This window comes from Herpailurus yagouaroundi, unplaced genomic scaffold (assembly GCF_014898765.1).
Source record: "Herpailurus yagouaroundi ecotype Mexico unplaced genomic scaffold, PumYag 191, whole genome shotgun sequence".
Classification (NCBI taxonomy): Eukaryota; Metazoa; Chordata; class Mammalia; order Carnivora; family Felidae; genus Herpailurus; species Herpailurus yagouaroundi.
The window spans coordinates 13,148,592-13,168,566 of NW_024412422.1; the positions used below are offsets into that span (position 1 = coordinate 13,148,592).

Here is a 19,975-nt window from a genome sequence, read left to right on the forward strand (position 1 = left end):
CGGCTGGCGCCCGCGCTCGGGGGGTCGGCGGGCGGATCTTTTTGGCCAGAAACCGGTCCTCGGCCGCGTCTGCCTCTCCCAAAGCGGCGGCTCGTGTTTGTTTTGCCGAGAGAGCCGTTGTTTTTGTTCTCCGCGCGGGGGGAGAGGAGATTCGGTGTTGGCCGTGCGTGTTCTTCGAGCTCACGTTGGAGTCTGTCCGGCGTGGCCTTGCTGTAATTAATGGGGGGCCGAACGTGTTCGCGGCCTCATCGGGATCTGGCTCGGAATCGGCCCGCGGGCCAGGCCCCAGGCGCAAGCACATCGCCAGGTTGGGGCAGACTTGTTGAAAACTCCTGGCTCCTTGATTTCAACTTTATTATTTTTTTCCCACGGCTTCACCAGGGTCAGGGAGGGAGAGGAGCAGCCGCGAGGTTCTCGAGTGTCAGCCCCCGCGGGCTCGTCCTGACCCTTTATTTAAAGACTAAAAACGGGGCAGGCCCCCGGTGGAGTATGTTTACGTTTAGGGGTGTCATTTCTCGAGTAACGCCTTGGTCTCTAAAAACCACCGGGGGCGAGCCTGCAGCCTAGCCGTGTCACAAGTTAGCTGTCCTTTCTGAGTCAAACCCAACAAGAAAAGGCGAGAGGAAAATCAATAAAGTCCACGTGCTCCCGGGCCTCCTATGGAAAGGGCTGCCTGCGGATGGCCGGATGCCCGGCCAAGGGCTGGGTTTGGCTCCAATGGGACAAAGAATTTTCAGAACCGTGAGAAGGGGAGCCCTTCCAAAGTTGAGATCCAAGTCTTCCACACTGTGGGAGCTCCCGGGGCACGCAGGGTGCCCATTGCCCAACTGGAGCCATTTAAAAATGGCAGAAACAGCTGCAGGCCAAAACACACACAGGAAAACAAGCCCACAATTCCCTCTCCTGTGGGATTCCCAGAGGGAAGGCTGGAGTCGGCCCCCCGCCTTAGTGCCTGTGCACAGAAAGAACCAGTGTCTGGGCCTGAGTCCCTCTGTCAAGGCTTGGAGGTGAGAGAGGGGCTGGGGGCAAGGCGCCTTTCTCTGTTCCAAAGAGGCGTGGTGGGGCCTTCTGCTCCAGGTTTCCAGCAGGGCAGGGGCTCAGGCACCCTGCCAGCTGCTCCTGCAGGGCCGGGTCTGCCAGCTGCTCCACGGGGAGGGCAGATGGAGCTGTGGGGTTTTCTGCCCCGTGGGCGCTGGAACAGCCGGCCTGGAGGCTGTCCACGCTGCTGAGCCCACTTTGGGACCTGGCCTGTGTTTGGGGGAAGGGGAGAAGAGGGTGTTTCCCTCCCTGCCCGTGTTTTGGGAAACAGGTCATGATAAAGGATCTCAGGGCTGCGCCTCCAGTTTACTTCCTTGCCGTGACCTTGGGCAAACTGTGGAACTCCTTTAACCGCGGCAGCAAGGGGTCCCTTGCTGCTTTCTCTCTCCTAGAACAAGCTCTTGTCTCCAAAAGCACTTAGCCCTGCATACAGGATCAGTCACTACTGTGCCCTTATTGTAAGGTGGACTCCATAAAATATGTGTTTTGCTGATTTTTTTTTTCCCCCTGCCCCTTTTAAGCAAAATAGACTTCGCCTTATTTCCACGGTTTTCCCAGCCCGGAGAAGCCGAATCTTACCTCCGCTGCACCTTTAGAATAGGTCTTCCAGTCAGTCCTTGAGACGTTGGGTTGTTTATTAACTGCGTGGCCACCAACCATGCATTTAACTAGTGGCTGGGACATCAGGTTGCCAGATTTAGCAAATAAAATTACAGGACACACAGTTAAATTTGAATTTTAGGTAAACAATGAAATTAGTTTGAAAAAATAAATGATATATGTGTATAGTTTTTAGTGTAAGTATGTCCCATGCAATATGTGGGACCTACTTATATTAAACTGTTATAGATCTGAAATTCAAATTTAATGCAGCATCCTGTATTTTATCCAGAGAACAGAGGTGTCTGTCATATCATTTAGCCTGGAAGCCTAGGATAGTATTTCTTCTCAGCCCTGGTGACCCCTAAAAATCCCGCCTCTGCCAACCCTTTCCTTCTCTTGTCCCCAGAAAAGGACAGCAGCCAGCCGTGACCACCCTGTCCCTAGCTGCCAGCCTTTTTTCCTCCCCTGTCTGGGGTCCCAGCAAGGCAGGCTGGTAGGCTAGGAGGCAGCCACAAGATGGCTGGAAGAAGAACAAAATGGCAGGCCCCTTTTTGGGAAACTGGGCCAGGGTTAGGAGGCCCCGTGTGGGTGCAGAAGAGCAGGGGAGTGGGGTCGTTGGACAGGAGACAAAAGCTTGAACCACAAAGTAGGCTGAGGCCTCCGACCCCTGGGCCCTTGGTCTGAAGGGTCCCTCAGTGACTTACCGAAGAAGGAGATAGGCCTGTTCCCCGGAGACTTCCCACCGGTCCCTGGGGGAGGAGGAAGTTTGACCGTGTTTAGGGCCTCATCTCATTACCTTAGGGGGTGCCCTCCTGCCAGGTACAGGGCAGGTCAAGCGATCTCGGGCCTAGTTAGGACGACACCATTCTCCTAATGGTATCGAGGACTAGCCCTGGGAAGTGAATACAAAGTGAGGGATTCAGTCTCTTTGAGGGAGTCATCAGGGCCCCCATGGGCAGTGACTCCAAGATGGTCTCCTGGGCTAGCTCTTGGACCTTCACCCAGGAAAACATTAGAAATTGATCTTGGCCTAGAAAATCTGCGATGGGTGCTTGCGATTTATATGGGAGCCTGTGCAGGGGGGGGCAGGGGCGTGTTTAGAGCTTTATTGCTACAGCTGGGACCCTATTTGCCCTTTTGTCCAGAAGCCCAAGTCCGGAGAGGAATTGAGAGGTACTTACCTGGCTGGTTAACCAGGGCCCGGCAGGGCACAGGTGCTCAGGGTGTGCCCATGGGCAGTTCTGTGGCAAGGTGGGGGATGCAGCCCACTGGTGAATCTGGGCCCATGCCTGTAGGCTGGGGTGAGCGCTGGGGATCTGAGAGAGCCCTTGCTCCTGAGGCACGTGGGCCCCTCGTGGCCAGGTCACTGTGTGTGTGAGAGTAGTCAGGAATCTGGATTTTTGTGTGGAGTCTGACTTTTTTCTTCTTAGAGTTTGGCCAGTGATTCACATTTGTAAATCCACATGCAGACCTGACAAAACCTACCTGGGGGTGCTCGTTTGCCACCCTAGACGTGAAGTAGTGAGCACAGCTTCATTCTCCCGTGGAGGATCGGGGCAGCGCGTTCTGGGATGATGGGTTTAGGGGACTGATAGGGACTCCTTCTCCCCGAGCCCGTGTGTTGTTTCCTGGGGCGCTGCCGGCTGGTGGGGACGCCCAGAGCCTGTGGGTCGTGTCTGCGAAATCCCTTCTTGTCCTCCCTGCTACGTGCTCAGTGACTGACTCCCTGAGTTCCGGGCCTGGTGTCCCTGCTTGGCCCGCTGAGCAAAGGGCAGTCCTTCGAGGTCCATTCCTGAGCGGGGGTTCTTAGTGCTTGTCTCTGGGTCCCGTGGCCCCTCAGCGTCCAGTAGAATATGCAACTGAAGAAAGGTTCCTTTCTTTTTTTTTTTTTTTTTAGTTTATTTATTTTGAGAGACAGAGAGAGTGGAGGAGGGGCAGAGAGCGAGGGAGAGAGAGAGAATCCCAGGCAGGCAGGCTCGTGCTGTCAGCGCAGAGCCCGATGCCGGGCTCGAACTCACAAACCGTGAGATCACAACCTGAGCCAAAACCGAGAGTCGGACTTTGAAGCGACTGAGCCACCCAGGCACTCCTGAAGAAAAGATTCTCATCTTTGGGGTGAGTTAGGGGACTCAAGCCAAGGGGTCACCAGCTGGGGCAGAGGGAGGCACGAGAACCTGGCTGTTGTCAGCTTGGAAGCTTCAGGGCCCTCAACCGCTCAGGGAAGCACGTGCGACTCTGGACCTTTGTCTTGGCTCGTGTGCAGGCCGCAGGGCCCAGAGCTGGCCCACTTTCTGCCTTGAGATATGGCCTAGGTTTTGCAAGTCAGTTACTTTTGTTCTTGTTTTTGTTTTTGTTTTTAAGACCACCAAACCTTGGATTTGCTGACCTAGTGGGGCCCAGGCCGAGGAAGCCAGTTGACAGGGATTGCGGGTAGTGAGTGCCTTTGGCCATTTGCACGGGATTCTAGCAATTTGTGTTTCTTTATCCGGCTTCTGTCCCCATGTGCTCGGTGGAATGATTTCCTGGTTTTCCACAGGAGACAGAACAGCATAGAGTGGGCTCTAAGGTCAGAGCCTGTGTCCGGTCCAGGTTCTGCCTCAGACTAGCTGTGTGACCATGAAGCAGTTATGTAACCTCTCTGGGCATCTTGTTTCCCATCCTTAAAATGGAGTGAGACTGGTTCCCCTCTCGCAGGCTTGTTGGCAGTCTTAGGGGGAGAGGGCTTTATTGTAAATAAAGCACTTGGCAGAGGTAAGCCTTCAGCACACAGTGTCTGTTATGATTGTTGCTTTGTCACCAAGGTTGTTCTTTGGAACGCCCCTGTCCCTTCCGGGTACCTTCTGATTTTTCAGTATGGACGTGGGGAAAGACGGGGATTATGAGTCGTCCATCCTGCTTCCAGGACGTAGGAGATGGGTGGGTGGTGACTTAGATATGTGTCTTTACTTAATTCTTTCTGGGCTGAAAAGGGCAGGGATGAAAACCAGAGAAGCCAGAGAAGCTTCTCCTAAAGGCAGTGCCACATGGAGGCTTTGAACACCAGCCCCGGGGAGAGAACAATCTCACCTCCTCCTGCCTCAGTTTCTCTGTCTGTCAAATGGGGAAGGTGACTGTTCCTGCCATTCAAGGTTATCGGAAGATTAGAGTGTGTATGGGGCTTAGCTCATAGAAAGCACTAGAAATAATCCTAGAATAAATAAAAGCCTGACTGTGGCTTCTTCCAGCAGGAAGTGTGTAGGATCCAAACAGGCACAGCTTGGGGAATGGAGATGTCTGTGGTTTGGGTTCGCTGGTTTTGAGTGCGCCAGGTGCCCAGAGTGTGGTAAAGGGGTGCCAGGTGGCTGTACTGTGTCACTCCAGCACGTGAGGGCCACCCACCCAGGGAGGGGAGGCTGGGCAGGTACCTGGTGGCTCCCAGACGGAGGTGCTCACATCACACATAAATCTCCATTCTAGTGGAACCCTTGTCCCTAAAATTGCCGAGGGCTCCTGGCTGCTGTGCTGCCTGTACCTGGTGTGCATCTGTCCCTCTCATTCCATGGCAGGTTCCTTGAATCAGCTCAGGTCCTCGTGAAGCAGTTGAGAGATCCTTTGTGACCTCCCACTTCTTAGATGGCAGAGGCTGGTGCCAGGAATGCGCACCCTAGAGCCCAAACTGCTCGGTTCAGGAGTCCCAGCTTTCCTTCCAGGAGTTTCCTCTGAGCCTCGGTATCAGGTGCATGGCCATGCCCAGTGTTAGGGGCAGGAAGTGACATGACCTCATGTGTTGACTGCAGGGGTCAGGGACCAAAGTTTGGAGGCTATGGCAGGCACCAGGGGAGTGATGGTAGCTTAGGCAGAGTGGTGTGGAGGAGAGGGTGTTAATTATTATCCTTAATGAAAACCAGTCACCCCATGTTCTTCTCATGGCTTGTGGTTTTCTCCTTACCCATAAACCTGCTTTTAGTAGCTGCTCTCCACCCTGGACGCGGTCCCCCAGGAGTTCAGGATGTGGCAGGGGTGGGGTGGGGGCAGTGTGCAGAGGTGGGTGTTAGGAGGGGAGACCCAGAAACACGTGCCTGTCTTAGAACTGGGGAGTGGGGTCTCAGAGCATCCTTCTGGCTGCCTGCTGCCCCACAGTATGGGCCGTGCCAACCTGCCGAGGCCCGGGGATCACCCTTGGGCCAAGGGCATGGCCGTGTGGGTTGCCCTTGCTCCACTGTTCCCCCCTTGGCTGCTCCAGATGGCGTTTGCCCAAAGAGCCCTGGCTGGTCACTCATACTGTCCGCTCCTGCCTCCCTTCCCCTGACCTGACAGGCATTGCCAGGAGGACAGGGTAAGCCCCCGGGTGCCCTTGGTGAAGATATGCGCCCCCACCCAGAAGGAAATGCCCTGTTGGCCTGATGCCCTCTCTGCTGCCCAGGGGTTGGGGTGGCCCAGTTCACTGGCTCCCTGGAGTGGGCCGTGGTGTGGGGCAAAGCTGGAGGACCCCGGGGCCCAATTCCCTTCATCCACAGGAGTCCTCCTAAATGGCAGCCCCTCAACACCCCAGCGTCAACCAGGCGCATCCTTCAAGGCAGAGGGGAAGCTGTTAACACATGCTGTCTCATGCATGGCAGCATGGCAGTCCTTATGGCAGCCTGGAGAGATTAGTGACCCTCTGTGGTCCAACAGATGGGAAAACTGAGGCTTGACTTGGTGAAGTGACTCGCCTGGGGTCCCCTAGCTACTAGATCTAGAGTGATGTAGAGTACACTCCCTTAGCCCCAAGTTGACCAGCCCCTTTGTCGCAGCTACTCCAAGGCTGTGCGGCCTGTGTCCCCCACGAGGGGTGAGCAGGGCCCTGCCCCGGAAACCCCCTGGTAATGGGCTCTTCCTCATCTTCTGCAGGGAGAAGAAGTGGGTGACTGTGGGTGACACGTCCCTGCGAATCTACAAGTGGGTCCCTGTGACAGAGCCAAAGGTGGATGATGTGAGTATGCAGGGTTGGCTCCCTGGGGTCGGGCCGTCCATCCGTCCATGCTCTCCCCACCACAGGGAGAAGGCGTTGCCTGCCACTGCCCACCAGTGTGCAACCTGGGGCCAAGGCCACCTGGGAGGTACAAGGACCCAGCTTCGGGCTAGAAAGGATGCTGCACCTGTGTGCTCCTCACTCACGGTCCAGCCCAGAGTTTGGCCGTCACATAGGTGGGGAGTGTCCCCCACAAGTCATCTCTTCTGGACCGAGGGCTCCACAGTTTGCCGGTGGGAACATGCCTTAGTGCCCTGGGCACCACGGTTTGGAGATGGCATATCCACAGACAAGCAGGCCTTGTCCCATCATCGTAGCACCGCTGTTTCTGAGCACCTGACCACCTGCCAGGCATTGCCTCGTATTTCTCGTGCCAGTTCTGTGGAGTTGCTGTCTTTATCCCATTTGTACAAGTAAGGACACAGCCTCAGAGAGGTGAAGCCATTTTCCCAGAATCACACAGCAAGCGTCAGAGCTGTGTGACACCAAAGCACATGCTCTCTTTGCTGTCGGAGAGCCTTCTGGTGGTTGGAGCTGCTGGCGAGCCCGAGTGAGAGGGTTTGGTAGGGGGAACACAGCCACTCTTGGGGGGCTTGTGGCGGGGGGGCGCCCCCCCTGGCTCCAACCACTAGAGGGAGCCCCTGCAGCTGTGCCTCATCTCACCCAGGGACTGCTGACAGTGTTGCCACATCACAGACAGTGTTTCAGCTTCGTGGCTCCCAGTCCAGTTAGACCCCAGATCAGCTACTCTTACTTCTGGTCAACATCCAGAATGACCCCACCTACAGCCCTTGGCATGGACTGTTCCTCCCGCTTGGAACGCCTTCCCTATTTGCGCACACAGTCTTCTCCTGCAGGAAGACGGCCCACAGTAGGCTGCGTGGCCCCCTTTGCTTCTGGGGTGACGTGGTCGTGATTGGTGGGTTTCTAGGGGGCCCTAAAGGCAGAGCTGAGCTTCCCTCCCCCATCTTCAGTGACCTGTTTTGGGTCTTCAGACAGGGCTGAGGCTCCATTCTTGACCCTGTGATCACCTGCTCACCTCCGGGTAGGTTGGTGCTGGGCCGAGAACGCCGGTGTTTGTCACCCTTTCTGGTTCTGGCCTGGGCTCATGGAGCCACCAGGGTCGCCTTCCCCAGAGGCCCTGAGACCCAGCCCATTGCAGCCTTTGGTGCTGGCTGTCCTGGAGGGGAGAGAAGGGTGCAGCCAGCTCCTCGAAGGCAGCTCCTGGCTCTGGCCCATGTCTGTGCCTTGCACATCATTAGGTGTTTTATATAAACGCCGGTTGCATTTGAGAAGACATGGTCCCTGCTCTCAAGGAATTTATAATCTCGTTGGGAAAGATAATTATAGAATAGCATGAAACAGACATCAGGGAAGTGCCAAAATGGATAGTGATCAAGGAGAAAGTATAATATATGGGCTGTCGGGAAGGACAGGGCAGCTCCGGGCTGGGCAAAGAGGTTTGGGACAGGCTACCCTTGATTAACCTGTGATGTCAGACAGGTGACCCCAACTTGCTGGGCCCGAGTTCCCTTTTTTGTGCAGTGGGGCAGCAATATCTAGCTCCTGAGGCTTCTGCTACAGTGTAAAAGCAATACATCAAACCGAGAGAACTTAACCCAGCCAGCACGGCTGTGCAGACGGAGCTCGAACAATGCTAATTTGCTATTGTCTCTGAGCCATGATGTACAATGTTTCCCCTACCCCCTTTCTCTCCAGGGCGATGGGTCCCACACCTGGCTGAGTATCTGATCCCTTGGGAATCTTGAAGAAATGCAGGATCCTGGGCCCCACCCCAGATAGCTGAATCGGAATCTCTGGTGGCTGTGGCCAGAAACCTGTATGGTGGAGGGTTTGCTTTCTATTTTTTTAAACACCCAATTGCGACATGGTTGCCCCCCCCCCTTTTTTTTTTACTTCAGAACTCTTGAAAGTTGTTTTCTCTTAAGTAGGGAAACCATTTTACAAAGTTCAAGTATTACTTTAAAAATGCTTTTTAAACGAAGACCATTCATATGCCATAAAACTCACTCTTCTAAGATATGCGAGTCAGTGTTACTATATATCCATGTAGCATCGCTGCTGTAAATCCAGAATATGTTCATTACCCCAAAAACAAAACTCACACCTGTTAGCAGTCACTCCTGTCCCCCCCCCCCCCCACAAGGTCCTGGAGTCCACCAATCTACTTTTTATCCATAGGTATGCATGTTCCTCAAATGCTACCTTTCCCAAATACATACATATCTTTTCGTAAATCTGCTTCCCATCCCTGCGCAGGCCCCCCCACACCACCCAGCTCCTTTCCTTGGAGGTGACCAGCGTTTGTTTATCCTTCCAGAGAGAGTGCACGCAAACACACGTGTGGACACATGTTCGTGTGTCCTTTTCTTTCCGTTACTAGTGGTCTCTTCCCACGTTCTGGAACCTTCCTTGTATACATCTTGAAGGTACTGAGATATTCCAATATGCTGATATTTTTGTAGATCATTCCACGTCAGTACACAAAGAGCTGCCTTATTCTCTGTAAATGTTGCATTACATTACATTGAGAGAATATGCCATAATATAATGAGTCTCTTACCACTGGACACAGGTCATTTCTAACAGGATTCTGTTCCATCTGTAAAGAAAAACAACAACAATAGCAAACACCAAAACAGAACTGCACACGGAAAGCATCCTCTTCTCCCTCCTTCCTCTCTGGGATTTCCCTCCTCACCTGGCCTTCCAATGTGGTTCTGGGAGTCAGCCGACTATTCGAGAAAGGCAGCCCCGGGGCCTGCAGATAGTGAAAGTGCGTGACCTGTGTCTTCTCCATCCCTCACCTGGCATCACTGTACCTGCTCTGGGCAGGGTGACTCTGGCCTTTTCCCCAGATGTTCTCCTGGCAGTGGAGGAAATTCCCATAAGCCAGGGTGTTTGCATGCCTGCCGGTGCTGACCCCACAAACAAGGCAGGTTTTTTTTGTTCCCAGCCTCCCAGTCCAGCCCCAGAATCCTCCCTTCTGCAGGTGAGGCCTCTAATGGGACATGTTCAAATGCAGGCCAAGGAGAGCCCTCCAGAGGCTTGCAGGCTCCAGGACGAACCAGCTGAATAAAATATTCATATCACCCCCCGGGGGGCTTGCTCACGCATGCACACACAATGTGGTGACTTGGTTTCTGCTCCATTTTCTCCTCTAGAAGAACAAGAACAAGAAAAAGGGCAAAGATGAGAAGTGTGGCTCAGAGGTGACCACTCCGGAGAACAGCTCCTCCCCAGGGATGATGGACATGCACGGTGAGCTCCCCTGCCAGGCGCTGGGCTGTGGCAGAGCACTGAGGTTTTGTTCTCAACAGCAGGTTTGTTCACATTCCAGGCAAGGTAGGAGGGTTGGGCAGTACGAGGAGGCCTCTATGTGCCCGGGAGAAGGCTCCGTGGAGGAGAAGAAACTTCTGTTCCCAGCACAGCGAGCCAAGAAACATACAACAAGCCAGAGACCTTCTCACCCAGGGACACAGACCTCACAGGAGATGACCTCTCAGCCCTGTGTGCTCAGGCACTTTTTGGGGGGTACTTTTTCCCCTCCTAGGCCTGCCGTATCATAAAAATGACTATATTTTCCATTTCCTATTTTGCTTTGGCTGCTGGGAAACTGGAAACTGGATTTTTGACATCGTGTTATCACTCTGGGTCCCGGGGACCTGCCTTCCACATTGATATCCTCCTAACTTCCTTTGCTGTCTTATTTCACAAGTGACACCCAACCAGTTGTCTGATTGAATCCAGGCTGGAGACCTGCTTTAGCCAGTCTGCAGTTGTTTTGACTTTTTTTTTTTAAATGTTTGTTTTTTTTTGAGAGAGAGACAGAGCATGAGCAGGGGAGGGGCAGAGAGAGAGAGGGAAACAGAATCTGAAGCAGGCTCCAGGCTCCAGCTATCAGCACAGAGCCGACGCGGGGCTCGAACTGATGGACCGCGAGATCATGACCTGAGCTGAAGTCAGATACCCAACCGACTGAGCCACCCAGGTGCCCCCTGTTTTACCTTTTTAACTGAAAGGAAAGGCACAGATCATAAGTATATGGCTCCACGATGTGTATACAGACTACATCCATCTGTGTAACCAGCCCAGATCAAGCCCAGAATATCCCTCAGTCCCCCTGCTGTCCCTCCTTGATTGTCCCCACCCCTCCAAGGAAAACCACTGCCTGATTTCTGACCTTAGAGATTCAAACATGAAATGTCTGAAAAATTGAGTTTCTGTTATTTATAAGTCAGGAAACCTGCATTTCTGCTATCCCGTGAGAAGCCAGACCCAGAAACCCTAGCAGTGTGCTCCCCCGAGGTGGCAGCAGCTGTTTCTTTAGGAGGCCACCTGCCTGGCTGGCCAGTAGAAGAGCTTGAACCACTTGCCTTTTCCCATCTCTCCCTCTTTTTTTTTTTTTTTTTAAGTTTTTACTTATTTATTTTGAGAGAGTGAGAGTGTGTGTGTGTGTGCGTGTCTGCATGAGCCGGGGAGGGGCAGAGAGAAGGAGACAGAATCCCAAGCAGGCTCCGCACTGTCAGCACAGAACCCAACGAGGGGCCCAAACTCACGAACTGCAAGATCGTGACCTGAGCTGAAACCAAGAGTTGGACGTTTTACCAGACCGAGCCACCCAGGCACCCCTTCCCCACCTCTCGATCCCAATATCAATGTCTTTGTCTTTTTGACTACCCAAGCCTTTTGTACACCAACGTGGCATTAGATAAATAAGTAAATCAACACGGAATATTGGTTTGATCGAGTTTCTACTCCTCTGGCTCCAGGGCCGTTTTGCTCCAGGGAAAGAATGCCATTGAACTTCCCCATTTTCCCAAACTGACCGACCAGTCTGGAAAACACAGTCACAAGCTCCGAGGGCAGGGAGTCTTGCTTGTTGCTGAACTGGGTTCAGAAAAGCACAGAAGGGTTTTGCTGACGGCTGTGTGTCAAGAAAGCCCCTTACTGGCTATGCAATTACAGTTGAATCCTTTCCTTTTCACAATTAGGTATTTGAGCTGGGACGTAACCTGTCTCCCTGACACTGGTTAGGTCCCCACTCTCTAGGGATTGAGAAGACACACACACACACACACACACACACACACACACACACACACCCTTCAACCTGGTTCACAGGTGAGAGCCTTTTACAGCAGAGGACAAGATCCCACCTGGGTTCCCATCTGACTCCCTGGGATCTCTTTGTAGCTTGTGAACCTGGGCTAGATCCTGAACACATAACCTTTCAGGTCTGTTTTCAGTCCATCCAATAGGAATGGTAACACCTCCTTCATAAGGTCAATAAGGTCATTGTAAGTATTCTATAAGATAATCCCTTAAAAGCCTTGGCATGTTTCGTAGCTGACATTTAAGGAGCTGTCACAATGTGCCAAGCATCTTGCTAAGCCTATTTCGTGCCTTACCTCATTTCATCCTGCAAACAAGCCCCTTTGTGCCGATGAGGAAACAAAGGCTTGGACAGGTGATGCAGCTCACCCAGGGTTGGGAAGGTCATAAATGCCAGTGCTGGCCTATGAGGTCCTTTGGGCAGAATCCAAGTGTGTGGACACCAGCCCAGGCTTACTCTCCAGAAAAATATGGACTGTTGAGTAAGCATCCCTGATGGAAGGAGCCTCACTCACCTTCTTGGCATCCCTTCCATTTTAGTACGTGTGCAGCCAAGACCAAGTCCAGCCGCAGGACATGTATGTGTACAAAGGCAAGGAAGCATGTGCACCTGGACAGGATGATCTGGAAGGTTCCAGGTGGGGGCAGTGGCCACCTGCAGCCGCGTGTTTAGTGTCAGAGATCCTACCAGTGTTGAGTGTCAGCATCATGCAGTTCCTAGGTGACCAGGCTAGGCTCGGGCAACTAACTTGTTAAACATTCCTGCTTTTTGTCATTCTTACCACAACTTCATGCTGGGACCCGTGGGTCGGGCCTTTGCCTTCTGTGCCTCTTGAGACATAGGCACACATAGCTTGGCATAGGAGGTTTAGATGTTCTTGAAAGGTAAATCAGGAGAGTGTACTTTTTTTTTTTTTAAGTCCCAGAATTCGCAAGAGAATACTTCTCTGTAACAAGGACACTTAGAATCAGATGCGGGGTGCCCAGGCCCCGTCGGTGAAGTGTCTGACTCCTGATCTCAGCTCAGGTCATGATTTCATAGTTCGTGAGTTCGAGCCCCCATGTCGGGCTCTGCACTGACAGCACGGAGCCTGCTTGGAGTTTCTCTCTCCTCTCTCTACCCCTACCCCACTGGTGCTTGGTCTCTTTCTCTCCCTCTCTCAATATAAAGAAATAAAAACTAAATAAATAAAAAATTGATTAAAAGAAAAAAAAGAGTCAGATGCACTTTACCTGGCTGGGACTGTGTAACTGCTTCGTCAGCAGGTTGAGTTTAGAGTGGGGCAGACCAGCCTGATGAAGGGGCTCTGCCCGTCAGAGCCTCAGTTTCCCCCTCTATAAGTGAAGGAGGTAACAGCTCCTACCTGGCAGGTTGTCGGGAGGATAGGCGATGTGACTGTAGATGTTTTTGCCCAGCGCCTACACGTGGTGGGTGCCCAGGATGTGCCCAAATAACTGTTCCTTTTTCTTTCATGAAAAATTTCATAGCAGAGAAGAGTAGGAGGAATCGCGTGATGAACTTCATTCACCTGCCATCTAGGTTTTCCCTTACATGCCATGTTTGCCTCATCTGTTTCTTTAATGTGTAAGGTGGGTTTTTTTTGTTTTTTTTTTTTAATATTTATCTATTTTTGAGAGAGAGACAGAGTGTGAAGCAGGTAGGGTCAGAGAGAGAGGGAGACACAGAATCTGAAACAGGCTCCAGGCTCTGAGCTATCAGCACAGGGCCCGACGCAGAGCTCAAACTCATGAACTGTGAGATCATGACCTGAGCCAAAGTCAGACGCTTAACCGACTGAGCCACCCAGGCGCCCCTGATGTGTTAAGTTTTTTTTAATTGAAATGTAATCTACATATAAAAATTGCACAGCTCTGACAATCGTAGGCAACCTGTACTGAAGCCTTTTAAAATCAGTTTCCCCACCTTGTGTCTGAAGTACATGGCTGAACCCGTCACTAATAAATGGCATTTCTATACACCCGGTGTGCCGTGTTTACTCCTAACAAAAGTAACAGTAGTATCTTCTAAACTCCAGACTATATTCAAATATTCAAATTCCCCAGTTGTTCCAAAATGCCCCTTACAAGCTGGCACGTTCAAAACAGAATCTAGTTTTCACATGTCCTATTTAGTTGTTAAATCTCATAAATTTTTTAACGTTTATTCATTTGTTTTTTAAAAAAAAATTTTGATGTTTATTTTTGAGAGAAAGACAGAGCACGAGATGGGGAGGAGCAGAAAGAGAGACACAGAATCCAACGCAGGCTCCGGGCTCCAAGCTGGTCAGCACAGAGCCCGACCTGGGGCTCCCACTCACCAACTGTGAGATCATGACCTGAGCCGAAGTCGGATGCTTAACTGACTGAGCCACCCAGGCACTCCAGTTATTAAGCCTCTAAACTTTTTTTTTTTTTTTTAATGTTTATTTATTGATTTTGAGAGAGAAAAAGCACGAGCAGGGGAGGGGCAGGGAGATAGGGAGAGAGAGAATCCTAAGCAGGCTCTGTGCTGTCAGAGTGGGGCTTCATCTTATGAACTGTGAGATCATGACCTGAGCCCAGGTCAAGAGCCGACTTCACTGAGCCACCCAGGGGCCCCTCTTAAATTTCTTTTTATAATCTTCCTAACTTCTCTCTCTCCTCTCCTCTCTCCCTCTCTCCCTCCCTCCCTCCCGCTCTCTGTCTCTTTCTTTAAATTTTTTTTTTTTCAACGTTTATTTATTTTTGGGACAGAGAGAGACAGAGCATGAACGGGGGAGGGGCAGAGAGAGAGGGAGACACAGAATCGGAAACAGGCTCCAGGCTCTGAGCCATCAGCCCAGAGCCCGACGCGGGGCTCAAACTCACGGACCGCGAGATCGTGACCTGGCTGAAGTCGGACACTTAACCGACTGCGCCACCCAGGCGCCCCTCTCTGTCTCTTTTTTAATCAATGGTTTTGACTTGAGCCTGGTCTGACTGTCCTGTGGAATAGCCTGCTTTCTGCTAACATGTTCCTCTCCCCCTTTTACTTTGTATCAAGTGGAAGTTGGTCTAGACACTTGATTAGATCAACAGAACATTTTTTTTTTTTGGCAGTGTTGCCTCACACACGAACCACGCTTCAGCCTTTGTCTTGCTACAGAGCCAAGTGCACAAGTCTGGCTTCTTCAACCCATAAGAGAGGTCTTAAATGTCCCTCAAAGACTTAAAATGTGTGAGGCCGCTGTCTGCAGCTGGCTGCCCCCAAACACGGGCCCAAGCCCGCAGGGGAAGTTCAGGCAGGCTCCTAGAAGCCTTTTCCTCTTAGGACATGTGGGACAGCTCTGGGTGGGTCATCTCAGAGGTCTTGAGGGCGGGGCAAGTGCCTCCTTCCCTGGGAGAGCGTCCTGTGGGGCTGCAGGCATTGAGACCTGGGGAGGCTGAGCCCCCAGCCCACCTTTCCCCAGCAGCTGCGGGATCTCACCCTGTGGTTCTGTTCCCCCCTGTGCAGATGATAACAGCAACCAGAGCTCCATAGCAGATGCCTCCCCCATCAAACAGGAGAACAGCAGTAACTCAAGCCCTGCTCCCGAGCCCACCTCGGCTGTGCCCGGCGAAGGCACTGACACCAAGGCAGATGAGACCCAGGCAGATGGGAAGGAGCTCCCTGGGGCCGAAGGTATGTGCCCTTGGGGCCTGGGATCAGAGGGGCCTGTCTTCAGCCAGCCTTCCTGTAGTTCGCTGATGGGTCTCTAGGAGGCCCTGCCACGTGACCGCCCCTAGAAGGTCACAGTACAAGTAGAAGCAGGGTAATGCCTAGACTAGCTCATATTCTTGTGGGGCAATTTAAAAATGCGGCAGTCTAGTTTTTAGAAGATAGGAGCTGTGGAAAACTATAAGAAAGGGAAATGGAGAGTCTTGATGAATTATGGGGAGTGTTTCAATTTTAAATAGGGTGACATTAGAGCAAATTTGGCTAAAATTAGGTAAGGGAGCAAACCATGTGGATAAGTGGAAGAAAAGAACTCTGGGCAGGAGGGAATGGGCAGTGCAAAGGCCCTGAGGCAAGAGTGTGCTCAGTGGCTGGGGAAGTGCGGATGAGGGGTTTACAAAGTGAGATGAGAGGAGAGGAGGCAGGACCTCGAGTATGGGGGTCTCGTAGGCCACTAAACAGACCTGGCTTCCATGCCAAGTGAGGCAGGAGCCACTGGGATTGAGCACTGTGGGCTAGAGGGTCACTTTGGTTAACTGTGATCGAGCACAGATGGTAGGGCTACTGCAGTCATCCGGATGGAAGAGGGTGGCAAGAAGCAGTCTTGTCATAGAGGACGTATATGTACTCGAATCTGTGTATGTCGGTTTATTTTTGTCTATTTTGAGATCTCTCGACTCTTGAAATTTTTCAAACATCGAGAAAAATGAATAGTGTACTCTCCCATATATGTCAGCTGAATTGGGCAATTCTTAATTGGTTTTGCTTTGTCTATAAATATTTTGGGGGGGAGCCATTTGAAAGTAGTTACAGATCTTACGGCATTCCGTCCCTGAACACTTCACGCATCTCTCAAAAATAAGAATCTTTTCTTCCCTCATCACAAGTACCATCATCGCACCTAAGATAGGTCCGTAGGTTTTGATTGTCTGATAATTGAGGTATATTTTGAAGGTCCAAGGCGGGAGTACCTGGGCGGAGCGGGGACCGGAGGGTGACCCCCAGCACCTGGGGGGATGGCCTTGCTAGCATCCATGAAGGGCCAGCTGCGGCTGGAGCCCCTGCACACGGCTGAGCTTTCCTGACAGGGAGGGCGGCCGGCCTAGAGTCCAGGCTTCTCTGTGCTTGGGGAGGGAGTGGGGCTTCTCAGGAGGAAGGCCTCTCTGGGCCATGGAGGCAATTCCAACCCCGTTCCCTTTGACACACTTTCCCACACCCACCCTGTGTGAGGCTCGGCGCCACTCACAGCTAAGCCCTGCTTCCTGCCCCACAAGCACTCAGAGGGAAGCAGGGCAGAGAGACACCAAAACTGAGACTGAGACCCCCTCCCCCACCCACCCAGAGGTCAGAGACAGACTAGATCCAGCGTGTGGTGTGTGGGTGTGGTCATGGGCCTGGTGGTATTTTTATTTTTATTTTGAATTTGATGTCAAAATTTTATTTCAAACATATTCTATTTTTTTTAATTTTTAATGTTTATTTTTGAGAGAGAGAGAGGGAGACAGAGAGCAGGCAAGGAAGGGGCAGAGAATCCAGAGGGAGACACAGAATCCAAAGCAGGCTCCCGGTTTGAACTGTCAGCACAGAGCCCAGTGCGGGGCTTGAACCCATGAACCGCGAGATCATGACCTGAGCCTAAGCCGGTTGCTTAACCAACTGAGCCATGCAGGTGCCTCCATATTCTACTTTTTTTAAATGTCTATTTGTTTTTGAGAGAGAGAGACACACACACACATACACAGAGTGCGAGGGGGGGAGGGTCAGAGAGAGAGGGATGCACAGAATCTGAAACAGGCTCCAGGCTCTGAGCTGTCAGCACAGCTGATGTGGGGCTCCAACTCACAAACCATGAGATCATGACCTGAGCCGAAGTCGACACTTAACCGATGAGCCATCCAGGCACCTGATGTCAAAAATTTAACCTTAAAACAATTTTGCTTAAAGTAAGATTGATTTCCACCTCTTGAAAAATCAGAAGATCTGACAATACTGGGTCTGCTCTCTGTGGAGCAGCGACTGGTTAAACAGAGATGTGGCTGCCCTTCCAGGGAGGATGAGCGGAGCCACCCTTGCCAGTTACCACACTCCCCACCACTCCCTATTGTCTCCCTGACACTGAGGCCCAAGAGTAGTAGCCCGTGTCACTCCACGATCACTGTTACTTTTCTTATTGCACATTTAAAGGAAAAACTAAGTTGCTTTTTGAACCAATTTCACTATCAAAAGTAGAAAAGTAAAAGTCTGAGAGGTTGGGCGAATATATGTTTCTTAGAGGAACAGAAGAGCATTCCTTTAGATTTTTTTTTTATTTGTGTCTGAACTGAACAGCTTCTCTGACTCATTCATGGCACTGCCTGGCCCTTAAGGGGGCTTTTGAGTTCATGGCTCCTGCTGTGCTAGACGGTAAGAAAAGGGAGCCTAAGGAGTTCAGGAAAGGCTTCCTGGAGGAGGTGCTCCCTGAGTGAGGCTTGAAGGATGAGCGGGAATGGGGGGGAATGAACAGTGCAAGCAGGAGAGGCCGAGGGGCAGTGCCTGGGGATGGGTTGGGGAAGGGGCAGGCCAGCCAGGCGTGAGGAAGGTGCTCATGTGCCAGGTAGGCCCGTGGGCAGGCTAGGGTGGGGTGCAGGTAACTGAGTGAAACAGTTCAGTGTTAGGACACAGATTGGACAGCCCCGCACCCGGAGCCTTTGGTGTCCTCCTCGTCAGGGAGGACCCCTGTTGAGCCTGTGTTGTGGCCCTCCGAAATAAATAGTCTGTGCACCTAGAAAAATCTATATGAGATTATAACCTCCCTTTTTTAAGAATACTTCCCTTAACAATCACCATGGAGATTGTTCCGTGTCAGCACGTACAGGTTTGTCTTACTCTCTTTGCCAGCTTCATATGCAGAGGTGTGCATGTGTCCTAATTCATTTAAATAGTCCCCGTATCGATGGTCATTTGGGTTGTTTTGGGTGGGGGTGGGGGGGCGATGTGTTGTGTTTTCCGTACCCGGTCCCGCGTGGAGCCTTGTCCACACATCTTTGCGTCTGTGCCCAGGTGCAATGGAGCTGAAGGATCGCGGACTGTGTATTCAGTCAGAGGTACGGGCATTTAAAATTTGGCCGGATCCCACAGTTTCCTCCAGAGAGGCGGTGGCTGGGCAGCGTTTCTCAGCCTCGGCACTGCGGCACTTGGGGCCAGATGAGTCTTTGCTGTGGGGCCGTTCTGTGTGTGGCGGGATGTTGAGGAGCATCCCTGGCTTTCCCTCACCCCTGGTTGTGACACCAAAGATGTTTCCAGACCCTGCCAAACGCCCCCCGTTGCGTGAGGGGCAAAATCGTCTTCAGTCGAGAGCCACCATCGTAGGAAGCTTGACGCGGGCCTTTCGGGTGGGCATCCCCTTGTCCCTACAGAGGCCCCCAGTGCCTTCCTGGGCTCCCTGTGGCTTTGCGGGCAGAGGGCGGTGGAACCAGGGGGCCAGGCCCGGGGACGGGACGCGCTGGTCACAGCTGGGCCGACATGAGACCAGTAAAACTTGCCTCCCCCGTCAGGTCCCTCCAAGGAACGGGGCAGGAAGGGAAGCAAAGGGTCGGAGCCCGCTGTGTAGGAGGGGCCTGGTGAGCGAGGGGAGGTGATGCCCCCGTGCGCCCCATCCTGCCTGCTTTCTCCCGCGTTCCTCCCACGTCTGGGATCTGCAGCTCCTTTCCCTGAAGGCCGGTTAAAGCTCTACTTCAGGAATCGCTTCTTGGGCTGTTGCTTCCACGGTTGCCACATTTTGGTAACTATTACCACTACCCACCCCTCCCCCCACTACCACCAAAAGCCTTCCTGGTCCAGGAAACCACACCAGGGTCCTCTTCTGGCGACCCCGGGCCACTGGGCACGCACAGTTGCGCAGCATCGCCCGGGGCGGGGTTGGGGGGGGGGGGCGCCACAGCTGGGGGAGCCCCCATGAGAAAGGCCTGGAGGCCTCCCAGGTGGGTGCACGCTGCCTGCAGGACAGGGCAGGTTGGTCGCCAGCTGTTGACCTTGCTTTGAACTTGTTTACTGCTGAGTGAGCTCAGGGAATGACATAATGTCCAAACTCACTGGACTAAATTTAGGCCCTAGGAAAATAATTTCCCCTGGGTGAGTTCCAGCACCAGCGCTGCACCGAGCCTTAGAGTGCTCCGTGAGCTCTCAGGCCAGGCAGGGGCTCAGCATGACTGGGTGACTGGCCATGATTTCTGAACCTCCTTGTCCGGTCTGCAGGCTAGAGGACAATAACAATTGATGGTATTTGCTAAAGCAAACACGTATTATGAAATAGAATATAACACCAGCAGAGACCTCTTTTACTTTTTTAAAAAATGGAGATAAAATTCAACTCTGACCAGTTCCAAACATTTCTGTCACCCCAAAAGGAAACTCTGTGCCCATAAACTCACTTCCCCTTCCCCCCAGCCCTAACCCATGGCAACTACCAATCTGCTTTCTTTTTCTTTTCCTTTCTTGTCTGTCTGTCTGTCTTTCTTTCTTTCTTTCTTTCTTTCTTTCTTTCTTTCTTTCTTTCT

The 19,975-nt window shown here is 52.2% G+C and overlaps 1 protein-coding gene across 1 annotated transcript in view; it reads left to right on the forward strand.

The window, feature by feature from the left end:
- The window catches only part of BCL7A (BAF chromatin remodeling complex subunit BCL7A), a gene marked incomplete at its 5' end in the record, with an annotated part of 34,751 nt that overhangs the window by 5,350 nt on the left and 9,426 nt on the right, over positions 1-19,975 (forward strand). The window contains 3 exons of the mRNA XM_040443470.1: positions 6,511-6,592; positions 9,817-9,913; positions 15,240-15,407. Coding sequence (XP_040299404.1) covers positions 6,511-6,592; positions 9,817-9,913; positions 15,240-15,407 — 347 coding nt within the window. The remainder of the gene's footprint in view (positions 1-6,510; positions 6,593-9,816; positions 9,914-15,239; positions 15,408-19,975) is intronic.